General features: G+C 33.3%; 1 protein-coding gene across 5 annotated transcripts in view; it reads right to left on the reverse strand.

Annotated features, from left to right (window-relative positions):
• Window positions 1-8,413: 8,413 nt before the first annotated feature.
• The window catches only part of HGF (hepatocyte growth factor), a 78,923-nt gene continuing 64,003 nt past the window's right edge, over window positions 8,414-23,333 (reverse strand). For 4 of the 5 annotated variants that reach the window (XM_025872798.2, XM_025872799.2, XM_025872797.2 and 1 more), the window contains 5 exons: window positions 21,664-21,738; window positions 20,684-20,830; window positions 19,631-19,737; window positions 19,361-19,506; window positions 8,414-12,099 (listed from right to left, as the gene is read on the reverse strand). In XM_025872798.2, the coding sequence (XP_025728583.1) occupies window positions 11,923-12,099; window positions 19,361-19,506; window positions 19,631-19,737; window positions 20,684-20,830; window positions 21,664-21,738 (652 nt within the window). In that variant the 3' untranslated portion in view covers window positions 8,414-11,922. Of the gene's footprint in view, window positions 12,100-12,142; window positions 12,519-19,360; window positions 19,507-19,630; window positions 19,738-20,683; window positions 20,831-21,663; window positions 21,739-23,333 lie in introns of those variants that run through there. The other variant, XM_073898720.1, reaches the window with a different exon arrangement.

Genomic DNA, 23,333 nt, shown 5'->3' on the forward strand with positions numbered 1-23,333 from the left:
AAAACAACATTTTTTTCAGTTTGTCTTTACTTTAAAAAAAAACACAAAAATCAGTTTTATGCAACCGTACACTTTAACTACATGCTGAAGTGATAAAACTTCAAATGAGACATTAACAACCCTATCGTTTCCCCATCAGAACTATTCATGAAGGAAAGACACCACAGTTTCCAGACAGGATCATTGGACTACGGTGGGCTTTTTATTATGTTTTTAGACATGTAAATGTCCTGAGAATGCTCATGATATTCCAAGGTACATAGAGACAGAGTTTAAAGATTCAAACTGATGAATCAAGGTGGCTGAGGAATATATAGATCATGTGTATAATATCAGGAACTGTAAGTACTATTTAATAAGCTTTTAATCCCAATGTGTAACCCTATATTTGGGAAACTTAGAGCTAGAGTTTCAAAGTCACAGGTTGCACAACCACAAAACACCCCCAGTCTGATTTGAGGAATTGTAAGCAATTTTAGTCTGCAACAGAACCAATCTAAAGCTGCTTTAAAAAACAGAATCCATTCCTCTCTGGGTCAGGAGCTCTTGCAGATTCCTTAGTTGGTTAGCCCCAACAGGTTTATTTCCCCACAGGTTGGGAAGGATGGTCCTACTGTCATTCCATTTTTGCAAGAAAATTAATCCCCCAGCTTGTCCATAGAAGACTTCTTCCCAGTCAGGGATGGGGTGGGTTCACAAACTGCCCTGGGGAAGGAAGCCAAGTGACATCCACCTTGCCTCCCTCCTTATGGAGGAATCTGCTAGATCTCTACCTGGGATTAGCTCTCTCTACCACACCTTTGTCCACATCCCTTTAGGCTCTAAAGTAAATTGGACCTCACTTTTGCTTGAGCAGCATTTTAAGTTTGTTTGTTTTTTTTTAGTATTCTTTTATAATTCTTTTTAAGTACTACAGTTCTTTTGAGGTTTTGACTCTTATGTTCTTTATATTTATGATCTCAGTTTAAAAATAAGTAAATAATAAAATCAAGGTGTTGAATTAAAAAAAGGGGGAGATTTTGTTTCCAGGACTGGCTCTGCCTCTGGCTGTGTGACCATGAACAAGTCATTTCACTATTTTTTCCCCCCTCTGTAAATCAAAGAGGTGGTTTTTAGCATGTCTTTGCAACTGTCAAAATCTCTGATTCCATGTAATATAATGCAAAAAATAAATATGTAAATCATAATTTTTCTGGGACTGCAGTGGCCCTACATAAAAGATTATAACGGCCTTTGAAGGTGTTTCCTTCTTTCATAAAACATCCTCCAGTACCTACAATAAAGGGCAGGCACCATTACTTCTTTTCTTTGCTTCAGAATAAATTCTGGACTTTGTTGCCCCCATATAGGCCCCCTTCGAATTCTTACCACGCTGCATGTTTCTCTAAGGTTCTTACTATTTCTATCTCACAAGCCTGTTGCTTTTTTTTTGTCAATAGCTATACCCCGCTCTCCCATCGAAGATATAGAAGCCTCCTCTTCTAAACTAGCCCCCTTACCTTCCTAACCTTCAATTCTGTAGTAATTAACAGTACAAGTAACCCATACTTTAGCTAGTCATATTTGAAGGTGAGGAGGCCATGGTCCTTTAGTTGATGCCTCACAGAACTCTGGGCCAGGCGTACTTGAAAAACAGTTTGACCTCTGAATAGCTTCTTGCTCATATCCTGCACAGATGATGGCAACGTTTTCTTGTTTAAATAAGAATTTCCCTTTTTCCCCTACTTTTCAGGAAAATAATTAAATTAAATGTTCATTCAACAGAATGGAAGGAAAGGGTCAAGCCAATTTAATATTAAAAATATGCCCCAAGTGCATTCTTATTACAAGTTATTTGAACACTTCCTTTTCTCTAAAATGGATATAGTTATAAAATTTGCCTATGTAACATTGTAATGATGATTAAATTAGATAAAACAGAGCCTGGCAAATAGAAAGCACTGAATAAGCATTATGTTTTATTATTAGATCTTCAAATATAATTAAAAACTTATGATGATAAAACATTTATCAGTCTTGAGCTAGCAAAAGAAACCTTTATAATTTCATCTCCAAAAATTGCTAGTGTTCTCACCATTTGAGAAGTTATATTATTTTCTTGATAATAAATGTATAAACCTCTCTGAATCTACTAAAAGTGTCATAAGATTCTTGGGAATGTGAGGAAGAAGGGGCAGGATTTAAAAGATTAGGAACCTGGAAAAATTGAACAAAGAAAGGGGAAGATAAAAGAAAAGTAACTCTAAACTTAAACAATTAGTAATGCAATGATGGAAGTGTTCAAAACATAGAAAAATAATATTCACATCGACAGGATTTAAGACTACAACAATATAGAGGATTAAGGAAAGATGAGCCAAAAAGCTCAACCAAATATTGCTGTGTGTCCCAGAAATTCTTTGCACTTCTCAGTTACCACTTTCTCATTCTTGTTTTGTGCTTGTCTCCCACACTTGTCTGTATTTATAATGAGGGTAGGGACCAAGTTTCATTATTCACTACTACATTTCCAGTGCCTAGCACAATCATAGTAAATGATTGATAAATATTTGCTCACAGAAAACAAAAGTGTATGACAAAAGCTGGTAGAATCCACCTCCCCAACACTACCATGAAAAGAATTTGAAGATATTACTATTTCAATAGTAAATAAAATTTAGAGATTGTATATGTCATTATATTTTGGAATTGAACAGAGGGGAAAAAAGAAACTTGCAAACAGATAATTACTGGTACATCCATGTAACAAATATTTACCATATAGGGCTTAGCCAGTACTGAAGATAAATGTGTAAGAATTTAGACCTAATCCATGTTCTCATGGAGTTACGGTCTAACAGGAGAGAGAGTGTATATGTGTGTGTGTGTGTATATATATATATATATATATATATATATATATATATATATATGGAAATATCAATTTGATTAACTGAGGTAGGTGCTCTGAAATAGAAGTGTATCATACTTTCAGATGTGCAGTGTGTAACTGGGTCAGGAGAGTAGGTGGGGGGACAATGGGTGACATTTAAGCTGAAGGATGAAATAGGTATTAGCTTGGGGAGGAGGTAATTCCAGGCAGAAAGAATAGCAGATGCAAAGACTTCAAGCAAGGAAAGAGCTTAACCTAGTCTTAGGGTGGAAGGAGTCTGAAATAGCTAGAATGTAGTGCGCAAAAGGAAAAGAGGTGATGGATGAGTTGAACAGTCAAGACAGGCCATATAGGTATCAGTAGGCCAAGGGGAAATCACTGAAGGATTTTAAGCACTAGAATGACACAGCTCTATTTTAAAACATGTACTTTAGAAACTGGATAGAGAATGGTTTGGAGTATATATGAAGAAATGTTTTCATATTATTGTAGTAATGAAGGCAAAAGAGAATTGTGGCTTGGGTCAAGGTGGAGCCCCTGGAGATGAAGACATGTGAATGATGCAGCATATATTCAGGGAAAAAAATCCATCTCTTGGAGTTTGTTTGGATATAGACAGGGAGACACAAAATAGGTAAAAACTAACTTTCTGGATTCTGGTTTGAGTAAACCAGATTAACGTGCCTTTTATGGAGGAGAAGACTGAAGGGAGGGAAGGGATTGCTGTTTAATTTTGGATACGTTCGATTTAGATGGTGACAGCACATCCAAGCAGTTATGTCAACTAGACAGTTAAGCTCTTGCCTTTGTACCTCCATCCAGTACTTCAGTTCTTTCCTGTTTAGCTGCCATGCCGAAGTTCCAGCCAAGTTCACCTGTAAGTTTTAGCAATGAAAAGATGCTGAAGCCCTCAAAGCTGAGAAGAGTGTTGTAATGCATTAGAGTGACATTAATACCGAGAAAGCTTTGTTTTTCCCTGTTACTTTGGATCACAGTTAAGATATAATTGATGGAGGCAGCAAATAAAAAAGGAATGGAGAAAATGAGAGAATACAAATGGGACATTGACTGTGAATGCCGATGATCTATGCTCAGACTCTCTGTTTGTTTATTTTAGGATGACTCATTACACTTAGTGATTACGAGTGGATCTGGGAAATGCAGATAGTTATGACTAAGAAGGAAAGAGGCTAATAAAGAATAATGCTTTAGATCTTTTTGTTGACTTTACTTCTGGGTACATGTAAAGACACCCAGAAAACTTCCCCCAGCTCCCCTCCAGGTTTTCTTTTTCCCTTCCTTTTCCTCTTTTCATTATCTTCTCTTTTAGAACTTTTACTCATCTTTTTCCTCCTTAGCTCTCCCATTTCCAACTGGATATTTCAGCTTATAAAGGGACATTATGGGGGCTAGTAACATGGGAAAATATTACACTTTTTGTCTTTTTTTAGTTTTGGGTGGGTAAAATAGTATCACCTTCATATTTTTGTGTCATCAACTTTGTTTTTATGTTAATAACATCGTTTGTCTTTTTTTTTTTTCTTTAGATTTTATTTATCCTACAAGAGAGAGTAAGAGAGTACACACAGGGGGAGCAGTAGAGAGAGGGGGAGAAGCCGACTCCCTGCTGAGCAGAGAGCCCAATGAGGGCCTCAGTACCAGGACCCTAGGATCATGATCTGAGCCGAAGGCAGATGCTTAATCATCTGAGCCACCCAGGAGCCCCTTATGTTAATAATATTATATGAGAGGTCAAATAGATGGAATACACATGTCAGGAAAAATATGCCTCAACTCTTCCTAAGTGTCTGAATTTTACTCAAACTGAGTATAAAAAAGCAAAAATTTGCCAAAGGCAAGATTGCTGGGAGATTTTTTTTTTGAAAAGAAAAATCATTGTAGATTATAAAAGACAATAGAAATCTTATAGCTACCACTGACTCCAATTCAGAAAATAAGTGAATCAAGTTTTCCTAGACAGCATTTAGCAGATCTGTTGTGCTAACCATGTAACTATTGTCTACATAATTTTAAGGGGGCTCTGTAGTATAGCAGATTTAAAGAACATGCCAGACCATGCTCTCTCATGGAGCTTCAAAATACACACAATCATCCAAAGGTCCTTGAAAACTCTGCAACAAAGTGACCTGTATAAAGTATCCCAGCATCTCTAAAAGTTTATTCAAGTCCCATTTTGTTTTCATTACAGCTTTGAAGTGTCCTGCAGAATAGTGTTCCATGAGAGATCAGTTTGGGTAAAGCTTACCTAAGTCATTGAAGAAATATTTCCATTTTAAGAAATATACATAGTAAGAGCTTCCATGAGTTCATGAACGAGAAGGTCCTGCTTAGAACCGAAACTATCTGACTGAAACATCAATCTTATTTTCCTCATTATTATTCTCTTAACCTGAAGAACCTGAGCATTTCCTCTCAGAATAACTCTTTAAACAATCAAAGTGCAGCTTTTCTTCTCTCCTCTAAAGATCCTTTATCACTTTTATCATTCCATAGTGTCAAATTTTTATTATTTTTCTTTTATAGGCTATAAAGTCTTTGTCTTAGGGTATAGTCCTATATTCTGAATTATCACTGCATTTGAATTTTAGCCACTTGAAAAAAATCAGAGTCCTGAAACCTGGACAATATCTTTGTAAAGCTTCAAAAACATACGAAAAAAATATGAAAATTCATCTGCCTTTTCCCCACCTCATTTCATTGCACCATGTTCCCCAAGTTGATTTTTCTCAGTGAAGAAAAGTCATCAAATAAAAACCTTTTGCTAATTGAGTAACAATATTGTGAAACTTCTTGATGCACATCAGATGGCATATTTGCACATATGTAATGAGTAGACCATTGTTGCCTCAGAATAATTTTGCAATAATTGATACGATCCTTTCCCCCTCAGTGTTATGATATCAATTCTTTGTGGAAAAAACTCAGATCGGAAAACATTCACAGACATAAACAAAACTGTATCAGGCTGTATGAAGTAAACACCTGAATCCATTAGCTACAATCTAGTTCTCCATTTTTATTTTTAATAACCGCATTTACAAATATGAAGGTATAAACTCTTCAGAGTGAATAACTCCTCTCTTTTCCAGCTGCATGCCCCAATGTATGAAATACAATAGACCATTGAAAAATAGTCCCACTTACTAATTCAAATCTAAATAATGTAATTAAATATTAAACCCTAAAATTCTTAAACCTTGCTGAGAGTTGCCTAATTTTAACAAAAACTGCATTTCTCTGTGTAATACTGATAAACCTTCAAAAAGAGGGTGGATTATAGAATATTAATAATTGTAAAATATTTATAGAGTATCATTACAGGTGAAGCACTGTGCAAAATAAAGAATATACAAATATTAATAGCAAGACATTGCTGATGTCTCTGAGCAGCTCAAACTGAGTGGAGGCAGTTTGTACATTAGAAACAAAGCAGAATAAAACAAAACAAAATAAATCTCATGCAGTCATAGGCAGACTCTGATAACTAGTGGAAGGAATCATCAGCAAACCCAGCCTAGAGCTGAAGAAGTAATGATTTCTAGATAAAAGATGTTGACGATGGATTCACAAGGGAAATTATGTGACATTTGAAGGTTGGGGGTATTAAAGAGAAGCCTGGTATTCACAGGGACTGTTTGAACACAGGCATGAAATTTATTCTTTTTTAAAGATTTTATTTATTTATCCGGGGCGGGGGGGGGGGGCACAAGCAGGGGGAGGAGTAGGTAGAGGGAAAGGAAGGCTCCCCGCTGAGCAAGGAGCTCACTGGTGGACTCGATCCCAGGACACTGGGATCTTGACTCGAGCCAAAGGCAGAGGCTTAACTGACTGGGCCACCCAGGTATCCCATGGCATGAAGTTTAAAAGTGAAGACATTTACAATGGGAAATAAAATAATGAAAATAAAGTGATGGGTGTGCAGGAGTATTTGAGAGAAATAAGGGCCCAAAGTCAGTTTAGAATTAGCTAATATGTCAGATTGATAGGTTTTGTTTTGTTTTGATGTAGTTCTCTACATTTTTAAAAGCATAAAATAATATGTATAATCTATACTCACACACTTCTTTTGAATTATTTCCTTTGCCCAGTATTTTCTGTCTTGCTTAGATGTGCTTCAGGCAATAACATATTCTTCACAGGACTGTAAACTTTAACCAAATTACTACAAATATTCTTTTTAATTTCGCTCTCCTAAGCAACACATGCAATTGAGATATTTGTAAATATAAGGAACAAAATAGACAGATAAACAGCTAGATATAGACTGTGTAGAATAAGACTTTTAATCTGGATTTTACATGAAAGGGTTGCAATTTGGTAAAATGACGTAGAAAGCACTTTTAGGGTTGTATAGATTAAGGATGGTGTCTGTGTTGGAAAATAACGAAATAGAATAGCAATGAACCTTCTGGACTAAAACACTGAGGAAATGCAAACTAAGATGATTCTATTCAGGACATTGACAAATGGCATAATTAAAGCATTACAATTTATAAGAGTAAATAAATAAACTATAATAAAAAACCAACAAAAATATTGTCCAAGTTTTATTTATTAGACCCAGATATTTACCTAGCTTGCTCTTTCACGCCTGTTCAAATACCATCTCTTAGAGAAGCTGTCCTGGAGTATTCTACTTAAAATAGCTGAATATAGGTTTAGAATGGAATGGAGTTCTTAGAAAAGAGAAAAAAAATAAAAATTTAGAAAAACCAGCAATATATGCATTTGAAATATTCTTTGATACTACTACCAGAAATACTGCTACCAGAACTGAATAAATGCATATATTCTGCTTAGATAGTAATCATTAGGAAGATCAGATACTACCAGGGGCTCTAGAGTTAGATATATTAATCATCACTTGAGATAGGTATCTATGCTAGAAAATTAATAGTGCAACTTTTCTGGGGAAGAGACAATATAACTTGAAATAATCAATAGTGTTACAGAGCTCTGTTTGGTTAGATTAATTGATAATTTTTTCTTCCAAACTTGCTTTCCATTTGAATTAGGTGAGTCTGTTGGACTCACATTTATTCTGAATTTAATGCATATTTTAAAAGGTATATTGAGTGATGAATTGATTAATTGACTCATTTACAATTACTTTTGTGATATATAGTGATATGGTAAAGGAATTTAGATGATCCTTCATGACAATGTTTTATATTATTTATATTAGCAAGTTATATCACAGTACCATCCTAGCAAATATGAAAATGACTAAATAATTGTATGTTATGGTGGGAGAAATCAAAGTGTGTAGAGATTAATGGTTTAGTGAAGACCACTGATAATGCCATGGATAGAAGTTGGAAAAAAAGAATGATTATTTGTCTTAGTTCTAGTATTTCTTGCAACAAAGTATATGTAATTTCTGTCAGTGAGATCATTGTTGTTTTCTGCATTAAGCCCTAGAGCAGATTCAAACATGTCCATATAGATAACTATAATAAGAGAAAGGAAGCATGTTGATAAAATATTTTATTATTATTAATAATAATAATATAACCATGGTTATAAAAATAGCAACTTTATTTACAGAAACTTTATATACAAGTCATAACCACAGTGTTCCCTTTTTGGGTAAGCATCCAGCTATACCACTAAACAGGCAGCTTATCAATTTCCTATTTACACCAAGACAAACAGTCATAACATCCATAGTATTCCATTTTCAGTTTCCTAAAGACAGAAACTTTCTGTGCAAATGGAAATGAACCTACTTAAAATTACACTGTCAAGATTTTGGGGACCAGAAAATTTTAACTTTTTTTTTTTGTATTAGTAAATTCTTAGTACGAAACTCAGTTGAACATTGAAAGATAACTTCTTTTGGAACTTTATTGTGAAAAGTATTTACACAAAGACTATGTCTTTTTATTCAAGTTAACCTTATCATTCAAATGAGTTTGTCTATAAATACAGGATATAATTAAAAGTTATCTTTGGAACCTTAGTAAATCAATTTGAAGTTTTTATAGTATGAGAGTTTATTAAAACTCTTTACCTCATGATTTCTATATTGCAATACTAGTATTTCTTTTAAAAAAGAAAGAAAATATTTAGAAACAACAAAATGTCTGACAACAATTTCTCACTTCTTGACAGTGCTTTTTTTTTTTCCAAGAGAATGTTGTGGCTATAACATTCACTTTGTATAGTACCATTGGTACCAACAAGAAATATTCACAGGAATAAGTGAAATACAATTTTGCTATCACATGCCATTATTGTTATTTTTCTTGCCTTCCAGTGTCTCATATTTCCCATAGTTTGAAACACTTAGATAGCAAGCAAGAGCTTGTTAATACTAGAGATTGACTCAATATAAACCATTTTACTGAGGACCTGCCCGCAGCAAATAGGTAAAACTCATTACATATTTTACAATAAAATTAAAGAAGTATACAAAAGGACTATCATCCCTTCTGCACGGCAGAGGCATTATGACAAATATTTTAATTTTACATTACTATTCCTGGCAGACATAAGAAAATGTCCACAATTACAACAGCACATAACCATTATTCAAACAGCCCAAACAAAAATAACATTGAAAACTTCTAATTTAAAAGATCTTTTTGTCCATTACTCAAAATACAATGGAGTTTGGCTTAGTTGGATTTTTCATTTTTTGATTAAGAAAAGAATACCCAGGAAATAGTATCTTTCGCCAGAGAAAAATGACATGATTATTCATTGTCCTACCACCTAAAATCACATGGATCTTGTTCATCTTGCTTTTATTGTCAATTCTACTGATCTCCCCTTATTACAAAGGGAACTTCTCAAAGCTAGCACTGCTTTGTGCACCATGTCTGATGTTTTATTGGTGGTATGTTTTCACCCTTTAATAAAATGGAAAACATTGAGTTCAAAATATCTAAAAAGTTAGCTGCATCTTGTGTCTAGGTAATCCCTCTCTCTCTTTTCATGGAAATTTAGAGGAAAAGACAAGAAAGAAAATCTTAAAATGTGAGTATTTAGACATATTAGAATTTCATAAATATTTTACAAACATCATTAATATATGATTTAATCAAATTTTGCCAGTTCATCAAGAAAAAACTGAAAAATTATTTAATTTTGGGACAATATACCTTTGAAATTCCTAGTGTTTTAATTAAAATAATATATCCCATAAGGAAAGAAAAATAGAAAGAAGATGATGTGGACTGACAACTTTTCGGATCTCTCTTTGCTTTCACTGTTTCTTGATACCAGAACATCTTATTACAATATGTTCAATTTGTATGGCACAATTTGGATAGATATTTCTGGGTTTGCATAGGTATTTCTGGATTTGCTGTCCTGTACTCTGTGGACTAAGCTTTCAAGTAAATTTAAGAGCATTTTACTCAAGATTGAACTGTGTCCTATGAAGCTTTGAGAGCATTGTTAGGATCTCTGGCCTTAATTGATGTCAGTCAAGAGAAACAAATTAGAGAAATGGGAATACTGGTTTGGAATCACTCAAATAATTATTTTTAAATTTGTACAGGGTGATTTTGTGAAAATTCACAGCCTATCCTATTAGAATTTTTTGTCTCATTTCTTGACAGATACAGGGTTTTTAGTTAGTCATGCCAAATACAATAATAAATATGATAATTTGGTATTATGAGACAGAATACAAAATTTGAATAGATATTCCCCCATGGCATTTGAAAGATTTATGTAAAATGAAATAAGATAAAATGAAGAAATTTTCATAAAATATTTCACTCTGCAGATTTAACTCCCTTTTAAAAAATAATTGAATTCAGAGTTTAGACAAGCTAGTTCCTTTCATTTCCTTTTTTTTTTTTCCCTTCACTTGAGTAAAGTCTCATTAGGCAAAAAAACTTTCAGGTTGAGAAATGTATCCTGATTTTTTTTTCTTCAACATATACTTTAATTCATAGTTTGATGAAAGTCCATTTACGAATCTTTGGGGACATATGGAAATTTTCCTCTGAAATAATTTTTAAAAATTTAAAGACGATGACCTCAAGCCAATCACAGCAGCAAGTCTTAGAATTAACCTACTTAAATACTTTTTTAAGCTTCAATTAGACAATTACCTAAGAATAATAAAGAAAATACTTCAGGAAAGTAGATCTAAAAATATCTTACATAAATAAGGGTCCCTAAATTTGAAGGAAAGAAATAATACTGATACACATATTACCCTCTTCCCTTTAAGAATTAGAAACTACAAGATGACTAGAATGTTAAATCTATTTAAACACCTAGATTAGGTGTTACTTAACTTTGTGGGTCATGACCACACCTTCAATGTCAACCAGTAGAAGTCATCTGCAGATTACATATAGAGAATGAGCTGGTCATTTCTCTCTTGCACCTTTCCTTAAAATTTCTACTGGTCTTTAAAAATTTCTGTTTTTCTCTTAAGGAAAAACTACAAGTGCACACTTTCAGGATATTTAGAGGTTACGTTAGATATACCGTGATTTGAACTCTAGTGCATGCACATGTGTACCAAGGTCTGCATAGATGGGCACATAATTTTGTAGAAAATATGTAGACCAGTATTAGAGGATACACAGTGAGGAGAAATGAATGAAATATAATGTATGGCATATGAAAGGTAATATAATTTAATACAGAGTTACAACTTAAGGACAAAGGCATAAATTGTCTTTGTGAGGTTAAAATAATGTTTAACTTATGGTTTATTCATAAACTAACTTTGGAAAGCAGCGTAGAGATTAATTGAACTTTTCCATTAAATCTTTTATCATCCAGCAATTATACCTTTGCAATTTTTAATCCATTCAAGTATCTTCAGGAGATATGTTACTACACTTGCATGTACCTTAATTCACTTCAACATTTACAAAATAACACTGACAAACAAAACAACAGAAAACACCCATAAATATTAATGAGTATCTTAACAAACATGACACTCAAGTAGTTGTCTTAGGATTGCTTTAAGTGACGTTTTAATTCCATGTTCTCTGAAATCTTCATGTAAAAGAGAATTCTATTGATGGAAGATTCAGACACAGTTACATCAGCTATGACTGTGGTATCTTATACGTTAATATAATTTTGTGTATCCATTTTGCATAATATGCTACTCGGACAAAAATGCCAGGACGATTTGGAATGGCACATCCACGACCAGGAACAATGACACCAAGAACCATTCTCATTTTATGTTGTTCACAAACAAGTGGGCCACCATAATCTCCCTAGGAAGAAGACATGCAACAGTAACAACAACAAAAATGTATTATTTTAGAAACAAAATTAATAATTCATTAATATTTCCTATACAGATTTATATCTCAAATATGCACATATACAAAAAAAAGACAATAGCTGCACCTGAGATATGAAGACATAAATAGATGTACTAGGCCATTGGTCATCTTTCTATTGAATTACCCAAGTCAGACTGAGAGAAGTACAAAAGTTAGAAGTGTTCTATCTTGTGGAGTATTCATTTAAGAATGACGTGTCTAGGAGCACCTGGGCGCCTCTTGATTTCAGCTCAGGTTGTGATCTCAGGGTCATGGGATCAAGCCCCACGTCAGGCTCCACACTCATCATGGAGTAGGCTTGTCCCTCTCCCTCTGCTCATCCCTCTGCTGGCACACACGCTCTCTCTCTCAAATAAATAAATAAATTAATTAAATATTTAAAATATATTTAAAAAGAATGACTTGTCTTATACAAAATATTCACTCATCTTTTAAAATGGTTTGTCTTTGTTGAATACAGATTAATCAACACAAAACAACTGATAGCTATTTAGAAGGTAGACTTTATATTTACTTTTATTTTCTTCTGATGTTCAAAATATGTTCAATATAGAAAATTTAGAAAATGTAAAAAATACAAGAACTTTTGTACTCTACCTATAATCATACAGTTTTAATGATTAAATTGCTTTAAAATTTCCCTTATTTCTAAAGCTTTTTACTTTCCTTCCTTCAATCTTGTCCCCAGAAAGATTTTAGAAAATTAAATATACATCATAATTGACAAAATAATTCTATTTACTGTTTGAAAATTATGTTCTGGGACATAAAGAAAGAATATTCCTGCCTTTACTATTGTATTTGTAGTTAATATAGTTATATTTATATATTTTTTATATCTCATATCCCCCCTTTGTAGAAGGTAGCCTCTAATTTCATGGCATTTTTTAGATGGTTGCCCTGTTTTATCATCAGACACAGATAGATGATAGATGAAAGATGAATAGATTGATATATTGATTTGTGTGTATATTTTTATAAACATGTATATATTATTTCATATTATTATGTATAATTATTACAAATATGCTGCATCATTTTCATGCACTACGTAGCCTTCTAAGATTGCAATGACTGGCTTTTGGCATCCTCGTGTGAAGAAGAGTGTTTGAGACTACCTTAATTTTCTCTTAATAGTGATGTGATGAGACAAAATGAAACTACTAAGGAATTTAGTTCTGTAACAAGTGTAAAGAAGAGTGCTATCAGCATTGTATGATGGGGAATATCAGGATGGGGGTGAAGCAGGAGATAAAACAGTAGGGAAAATAGGTTATTCTAAGAGACATATAAACTATGCCACATGAGTTAATAAATCTGATTTTTTAAAAATGCACCAGTGATTACTGATACAAACTCTTCAAAGCAATTCACTTTGGCAGACTTTCACCAAATGTGATCCCATTGCTATTATACAAACATTTGGGAGGTTTTCTTCAAGTGTTTAGATTTCAGTGGCTTCAGGGATTATATTACCTTGTTTTAAATATAAGTGATATTAAAAAAACATTCTGGAGGACAAATGCATTTTTGAGAAATGGCAGAATCAATTTAAAATTGCCCTTCAAAATGGATAAAAATAACAAATATATGATAATGTAATAAATAATTGAATGCAAAAGTTAGGAATCTAACAATGTATAAATGATAAATCAGATCACAGGTAATTCCTGATGAGCGGTGGTTGAGGCATTTTTAGTAATGACAGTAGGGCTGGATAAGTGCATAGATTCTTAAATGATCTTGAAGATTGGGTTGAGCTCAAAACTTTGTGTTTTAAAGGACTCTTAGTGTAAGTAGGTAGCTAAGTAAGAAATAAATAAATAAATAAATAAATAGTAAATAAATAAATAAATCTCTCTTTCTCCTAGCAGATTTTCAGCTCTAATAATGAACAAAGTAATACCATTTACTAGGAAAACATCAAATTTGAAAGTGGTTGTAAATGCATAACTTGTTTCTAACTATATCATTTTAAAGCAGTTGTTTAAACTCTTTAACTTATGAAACATATTTTTTACAGGAATGGTATCTCAGACCAATATATGTAGCACATGCATGGAAATACATATTTATGCCCCATATTTATTTTCCTACATGTCAAAAGATATTTCACTATTTATTGATTTCATTCCATGCCTTACCTCACATAGTATTCCCCAACTCCAAAGCTCCTAGGCTTGGAGACGGTGTCTCTTAAATTCAAAATACATCCAAACACTCCAATCAAAAGACATAAGGTGACAGAATGGATAAAAAAGCAAAACCCATGTATATGCTGCTTAGAAGAGAATCATTTCAGACCTAAAGACATATGCAGATTGGAAGTAAAGGGATGGAAAAACATTTATCATGCAAATGGAAGTGAAAAGAAAGCCAGGGGTAATGATACTTATATCATACAAAATAGACTTTAAAACAAAGACTGTAACAAGAGATAAAGAAGGACACTATATAATCATACAGGGAATAATCCAACAAGAAGATATAACAATTGTAAATATTTATGTACCCAACATGGGAGCACCCTGATACATAAAGCAGCTAATAACAAACATAAAGGAAGTAATGGATAATAATGCAATAATAGTAGGAAAACTTTAAGACCCCACTTACATCAAGGGATAAATCATCCAAACAGAAAATCAAAAAAGAAACAGTGACTTTGAATGATACAATGGACCAGATGGATTTTACAGATATATTCAGAACATTCCATCCTAAAACAGCAGAATACACATTCTTTTCAATTACACATGACATTCTCCAGAATAGATCACATTTAAGGCCACAAGACAAGTCTCAACAAATTCAAAAAGATCAAAGTTGTACCATGCATCTATTCCAACAGCAACACTATGAAACTAGAAATCAACCACAAGAAAAAAATCTGGAAAGACCACAGATATATTTAGGTTAAATAACATGCTACTAAACAATGGATGGGTCAACCAAGAAATCAAAGAGAAAATAAAAAAATACATGGAGACAAATGAATATGAAAACCCAATGGTCTAAAATCTTTGGGATGCAAGAAAAGCTGTTCTAAAAGGGAAATTTATAGCCATACAGGCCTACCTCACAAAAAGAAAAATCTCAAATAAACAACCTAACCTTACACCTAAAGGAGCTATAAAAAGAATAAACAAAACCCCAACCCAGGGAATAATAAAGATTAGAACAGAAATAAACAAAAGAAACTAAACACACACACACACACACACACACACACACACACACACAAAACAATAGAACAGATCAATGAAACTAGAAGCTGGCTCTTTGAAAAGATGAACAAAATTAATAAACCTTTAGCCAGAATCATCATAGAGAGAGACAGAGAGACAGAGAAAGATAGAAAGAGGAATCAAATAAAATCAGAAATGAAGAGCAAAAATAACATCTGACACTACAGAAATACAATTATAAGAGAATATTATGAAAAATTATATGCCAACAAATTTGACAACCTAGAAGAAATGGATAAATTCCTAGAAACATATAACTTCCCAAAACTGAATCAGGAGGAAATAGAAAATTTGAAAACAGACCAATTACCACCAATGAAATTAAATCAGTAGTTAAAAACAAACAAACAAAAAAAACCTCCCAACAAATAAAAGTCCAGGACCAAAAGACTTCACAGGTGAATCCTACCAAAGATTTAAAAAAGAATTAATACTTATTTTCAAACAATTCCAACAAATAGAAGAGGAAGAAAAGCTTTCAAATTCATTCTATGAAGTCACCATTACCTTGATATCAAAACCAAATAAAGACACTACAGAAAAAGAGAACTACAGGCCAATATCTCTGATGAACATAGATGCAGAAATCCTCAACAAAATATTAGCAAACCAATCCAACAATACATTTAAAAATCATTCACCATGACCAACTGAGATTTATTCCTAGGATATAAGGGTGGTTCAACATTTGCAAATCAATCAACATGATACATCATATGAACAAGAGAATGGATAAAAACCATATGATTATTTCAATAGATACAGAGAAAACATTTGACAAAGTACAACATCTCTTCACGATAAAAACCCTCAACCAAGTGGGTTTGGAGGGAACCTACCTCAACATCATATAGGACATCTATGAAAAATCCATAGCTAATATCACCCTCAATGGGGAAAAACTGAGAGCTTCTCTTATATTGTCAGGAACGAGACAAGGATGTCCACTCTCACCAATGTTATTTAAAATACTACTGGAAGTCCTAGCTACAGCAATCAAACACCAAAAAGAAGAAGGAAGAAGTCAAACGTACACTATTTGCAGATGACATGATACTCTAAATAGAAAACCCTAAAGACGCCACCAAAAAACTACTAGACCTGAAAAACGAATTCAGTGAAGTCACAGGATACAAAATCAATGTATGGAAATCTATTGCATTTCCATATACAAATTATGAAGTAGTAGAAAGAGAAATTAAGAAAACAATCCCATTTACAATTTCACCAAATATAATAAAAGTAATAAACTTAACCAATGTAGTGAAAGACCTATGTTCTGAAAACTATAAAACAATGATGAAAGAAATAGAAGATGACACAAAGAAATGGAAAGATAGTCCATGTTTACAGACTGAGAGAACAAATATTGTTAAAATGTCCATGCTACACAGAGCATTCTACAGATTTAATGCAATCTCTATCAAAATATCAACAGCATTTTTTCACAGAACTAGAAAAAACAACCCTAAAATTTGTATGGAACCACAAAACACCCCGAATAGCCAAAGCAATTGAAAGAGAAGAACAAAACTGGAGGTATCACAATCCTAGATTTTAAGATATACTAGAAAGCTGTCATAATCAAAACTGTATGGTACTGGCAAAAAATAGACACATAGATCAATGGAACAGAATAGAAAATCCAGAAATAAACCCACAATTATATAGTCAATTAATCTTCAACAAAGGAGGAAAGAAGATGCAATGGGAAAACAACAGTCTCTTCAACAAATGGTGTCGGGAACACTGGATAACTATGTGGAAAAGAATGAAACTGGACCACTTTTTACACCATACACAAAAATAAATTCAAAATGGATTAAGGACATAAATGTGAGACTTGAAACCATAAAAATCATAGAAGAGAGCACAGACAGTAATTTCTCTGAAATAAGCCATAGCAATAATTTTTCTAGATATGTCTCTTGAGGTAAGGGAAACAAAAGCAAAAATAAACTACTGGGACTACATCAAACATCAAAATGAAAAGTTTCTGCACAGTGAAGGAAACAGTCAACAAACTAAAAGGCTATCTAATGAATGGGAGAAGATATTTGTAAATGACATATCTGATGAAGGGTTAACATACAAGATATATAAAACTTATATAAGTCAACACCCAAAAAATGAATAATTTTCCAATTGAAAAATGGTCAAAAGATATGAACAAATATTTCTTCAAAAATACACAGATGGCCAACAGACACATGAAAAGATTCTCAACATCACTCATCATCAGGGAAATGCAAATCAAAACCACAATGAGATATCATCTCATACCTGTTATAATGACTAAAATTAAAAACACTAGAAACAGCAAGTATTGGCCAGGGTGTGGAAAAATAAGGAACCCTCTTGCGCTATCAACAAGAATGCAAACTGGTACAACTACTGTGGAAGACAGTATGATGGAGTTCCCTCAAAAAATTAAAAATAGAACTACTGTATAATCCAGTAATTCCACTACTGGGTATTCAACCAAGAAATATAAAAACACTAATTCAAAAAGATATGTCCCCTATGTTTACTGCAGCATTATTTACAATAGCTAAATTATGGAAGCAGCTCAAGTGTCCATCAATAGATGAAAGGATAAAGATCTGATATATAGACACACACACACACACACACACACACACACACACACTCACACACACAGGAATATCACTCAGCCTTACAAAGAATGAAATCTTGCCATTTGCAGCAACATGGATGAATCTAGAGAGTATAATGCTAGTGAAATAAGTCAGTCAGAGAAAGACAAATACCATATGATTTCACTCATATGTGGAATTTGGAAAACAAAACAAAGAAAAAAAAGACAAACCAAAAAAATAGAATCTTAACAATAGAGAACATACTGATGGTTACCAGAGGGGAGGTGGGTGGGAGGATGGGCGAAATAGGTGAAGGGGATTGAGAGTATATGATGAGCATTGAGTAATGTATAGAATTTTTGAATCACTATACTGTATAGCATAAACTGATATAATACTTTATGTTAACCACACTGGAATCAAAATTTTTAATAAAAATATTCTCAACTTGGGCGCCTGGTTGGCTCAGTTGGTTAAGTGACTGCCTTCGGCTCAGGTCATGATCCTGGAGTCCCGGGATCAAGCCCCACATCGGGCTCCCTGCTCAGCGGGGAGTCTGTTTCTCCCTCTGACCCTCCCCTCTCATGTGCACTCTCTCCATCTCTCATTCTCACTCTCTCAAATAAATAAATAAAATCTTTAAAAAAATGTTCTCAACTTCAGAAATTATTTTAAAAGCACAAAATATGCATAAAAGTAAATAGATAAAATTTAAAATATTAAAAAAATGTAAAATAATGGTTTAACAGCTTGTCTATGTAAAATAGGGATTGGAATACTGCCAAGTTGAAAGAACAGTTGCCTAACAAATGAAAATGTTCAAACTCTTAAAGTCACCAACTTCGACTTTTGGTTTTTGAAAATAGAATTTGTTTAAACCACACACACACACACACACACACACACACACACACACACACACACACATACAGACTGGCTTAACCAAAAACACATTTAAAAGTTTAAAACCAGACATAGAGTTCATTTAGGGAGAATTTGGGAAGATCAGATAACTTTAGAAAACAGAAAAATGTAAGCTATTGTATCAAACTGCATATTGCATACTTTTAATTTGAACAGCTTTCCATTAGAGTTCTGGCTGTATTAGTTTATTGCTTTTTTGAGACAAATATCATCATAGTTTGCTGACAATGAAACATGGATTTTCTTACTGTTTAGTTAAAATAAGTGTACAAGGATAATGAAGGGGGTTATCTTTCCCAGTTTCTCTTAGAACAAGTTGGTAGACAATGATTTTTATTTGAGAAAAATGGACCAAAAAGAAACACAAGAAACTATGATATTTATTATATACTTATTTTTAAAAAATGTTCTTTTTACCTCACATGGTCCTGATACAATATTTTCAGCTCCAGCACATATTTCAGACTCATTCAGAGTCACCTTCCCTTGATGGTATTGGCTGCATTTCTCATTTCCCATAATATAGAGATGTGCTACTCGTAATAGACCATCAGAGGTGATAGCTAAAATGGGGTAAAAAATGTACAGTTAATGAGCACAGGGTAAGCTGAGAAAAATAAGAGACAAATAGAATTGTTTTAAATAAAATAAGTATGATATTGCCTTATCATTTTAAATATAGCTTACATCCAGTATAACCCCAGCCATAAACACTGCAAGTGGTTTTTTCAGGAATGGTGCATCCATAATTAGGTAAATCGATTGTACTAACAAAATCATCCAGGACAGCAGGCCTGAAAATAGAAAACACAATGGTAAATACCCTTGACTGAATTCAACACAAAATTAACAAATTAAAATTTAGTGTTGGGCGCCTGGGTGGCTCAGTTGGTTAAGAGACTGCCTTCGGCTCAAGTCATGATCCCGGAGTCCCGGGATCGAGTCCCACATCGGGCTCCCTGCTCAGTAAGGGAGCCTGCTTCTCCCTCTGACCCTCCCCCCTCTCATGCACTCTCTCATTCTCTCTCTCTCAAATAAATAAATACATCTTTAAAAAATAAAAATAAAAAAATAAAATAAAATAAAATTTAGTGTTAATTTTTAATATGAGATTAAGAGAGAATAAACAGTCTTGTTTCTTAAGAAAAAGGGAATGTCTAATATATAATGTATGTAGTAGAGGTAGGAGTAGGTAGAGAGAAAGGAGTCACTTACTTGCTAATATTACCTGCTAAATGGTCACTGCTTTTTTTTTAATTCATTATTTTACCTATTAAAGTTACCAAATGATCATTCACTAAGTTTTGGTGTTAAAGCAGGCTGATCAGACTATTGGTCAAACTTCATTTATTAATTTTTGAAAATTTTGAAGATGACTCTCTTTGTACACACACACACATATATGACGTGACATATGCTTTTTTTTTAAGATTTTATTTATTTGTTTGACAGAGAGAGACACAGTGAGAGAGGGAACACAAGCAGGGGGAGTGGGAGAGGGAGAAGCAGGCTTCCTGCCGAGCAGGGAGCCCGATGCGGGGCTCGATCCCAGGACCCTGAGATCATGACCTGAGTTGAAGGCAGATGCTTAACTGACTGAGGCACCCAGGCGCCCCAACATGTGACATATGCTTTTATAATAAATTTACATAAAAGAGAGAGAATAGCCACATAGCTGAAGAAAAAGCTTCACTAATTCCATTGTAGGTTAAAAAGGCAAAACATTCACAAGCAACTAACCTAGCAAGCTTCAGTAAAACCAGATCTGATCCTTCAGGTCCATATACCAGCTGGGAAACATTTAGAACCTGTTTGCGTTTCTCGTCACCTCTTCCATGGACATCATGAATCCCAAGCCAAGCTTCATAATCTTTCAAGTCTTTGTTTCTAAGTAAAAAATTAAAATGTAAAATATAACTTTAAATTGGGTGATATTGTTCAAACGTATTATTATTTTAGCTTATAAGGGCAGATAAATAACCTAAATTTAAAATTTGAATCAAAGTATAATAAAGAGCAACACATTCGTTATCAGAGATTCTGAAAGCTACAAGCACACATAAGCAAAAAGAGCTTTTAAGAGCTATTTAAGAAAAAAAAACCTTTTGATTATGCTTAAGAGTAAATCAATGTGAAAAATTCTTAGGTAAAGCACATTACATGAATTATAATTTTCTTCAGATTTTCCTTCTTAGTTTTGTATATGTTTGGTTTATCAATGAGGATTGAAAATTTATACTAACAAAATCAATGACCCTGATGAGAATCAGGAAGTAAGCTTACAAATGCTGCCTCCTTAACTTTCCTTAGGCTAATTCTCATTAAAAATTATTCCCAGGATGATTTTGAGGCTGGATTTACATAAGAAAGGAGGCGTGAGATTTGAGATAAATTTTTGATAATTCAGAAAAGAACTTCTATCTAGACATAGTATGCAAGGAGGAGGTTGAAGAAGAATTATTTACATAATTCTAGCAAAATTTCCCCCCAAATGAGAGTAATGCCAATTGTGGAAAGAAGTGAACAGAAGCGGTATCCAGTCGTAAATATCAATTAAGTCAAATTAAGCTTTGTGAGCTAAATCTAAAGAAAGAAATTAATTTGTTCCTCCCTTGTTGGTGAATCTGTTAAATGAATACACATACTAAGCCTAAAAGCTAAATGGAAGCCCTACATATTTTTAAGTGCTCAAAACAAATATTGGTTTCAGAAACACTTACCGAGAAGGGAAACATTGTCTTGCAGTAAGAATCCAACTTTCCTTTATCAATGATCCTCCACAGATATGTTTATTTCTATTAGAAAGAGGAAAGAGAAACAAGTAACATCTGTGTGGAAAGGGTGCCTGCCAATTAATGCAAAACCTATGGCTCCATTTGTTAAAAAATAAATGCATTTGAGAGGAAAATATAGAAATTAACTAGAATAAAATGAGTAATCCTTTGACTGGAAAGATATTTGATGATTGTAGCATTAGCATTTTTTTCATAATGTGATTACAATTTTAGGAAAATAACTTTATTTTTGTATAAGGAGCCCTGTCACTACACACCAACATCCATTGCCAACACATGTGTTCACGTGTCTGTGTCTCTATCCTTGGGAGAGCAAGTACGTACTACAAAAATAGAATATTTAAAATAAACAAAAAAAAACCCCACAAAAGAACAACAAAAACAATGTAGACCTCTTTAATTCAGTGTCTGATTGTAAAAATGCAAATTTGAGTTTTTACCTAAATGGTGAAAACTATCTGATGGTAGTAATATGTATTTGTACACTATTCCCTTCCTTCATTACCATTATTTATTTTTGATACATTAGAACATTGCTGAGTTTGAGTAAATTTGTTCAGCTTAAAACAAGCAATAGAACATTTCACTTATAAAATTAAAACAATTTTGTAAGACATCATCTAGGAAATTATAAAATATTTGTAGAGAATAAAAAACACTAGTGCATTTATTTGATGATATCCTAAATCTGTAGATGCATTATTTTTTTGGCAGAGAAATGGAAAAAGCACAACTTTTCACAATTTACATTTCCAAAGAATACAGATGTTCAGTGCTTCAGAGGGTAATAGAAGGTTCCCAGACTAAGACCACAATTATTTATGGCCTGTACCACAGAGGAAGATGAGAGTATATATCGAGTTTTAATTTCTGTTCCTCTCAGTATGTGTTTTGGAAGAATAACTAAACAGCTGTTTTTACTGAGGACTTGGATTTAAAAGAAAAATATATTTATCTAAAAGTTTATACTACTCTAATCTGATGGAAAAGAGTTTCACCTGCTCCTCTAAGGATGGAGACTTCCAAAGGAGTATTCTCATACATTCTCCCACGGGTAATGATAAATTTAGAAGTATATGCCCCTTTTTTCTCCTGGAGTTATGAGATTTGCAAAGAATCACTAATTCATTCAGATATGTGGATTCCTGAAACATTTTCTTTCATAAAGAAAATGAAACACTCTTCCCCCAAAATTGGCAGCCTTTATTAAATCTTTTATGTTTCATAATTGGCTGTAATATTCTGGTCAGTTTCCCAATTCTGTTTCAGTACTACACATCTAGGACAGCTACACTAATTTGTAACATAAATATTTGTAAATTTTGATGGGTTACTCCTTGCAAGAAGGATATATTAAAAGAACTTTAGGCCATCTTCTACTTGGTATCCAAAGTTTTATGTATATTTATATAAAAGGACATAAACTCCATGCTTCCTAAGAAATTGGATTATTCATAAAAGAACTTTGGTTTCAAGTTGTCTTTATTCTATTTTAATGTCACTGTGATTTAACTGTAGCAAAAGATGTACTTTCTTCCTCTACTCTAGGAAGTTAGAGGTAAAGAAACAAAAAGGGTCTCCAAAAAGAGGAGATA

This window comes from Callorhinus ursinus, unplaced genomic scaffold (assembly GCF_003265705.2).
Source record: "Callorhinus ursinus isolate GAN/ISIS: 27379988/994484 unplaced genomic scaffold, GSC_fseal_2.0 scaffold12, whole genome shotgun sequence".
NCBI lineage: Eukaryota > Metazoa > Chordata > Mammalia > Carnivora > Otariidae > Callorhinus > Callorhinus ursinus.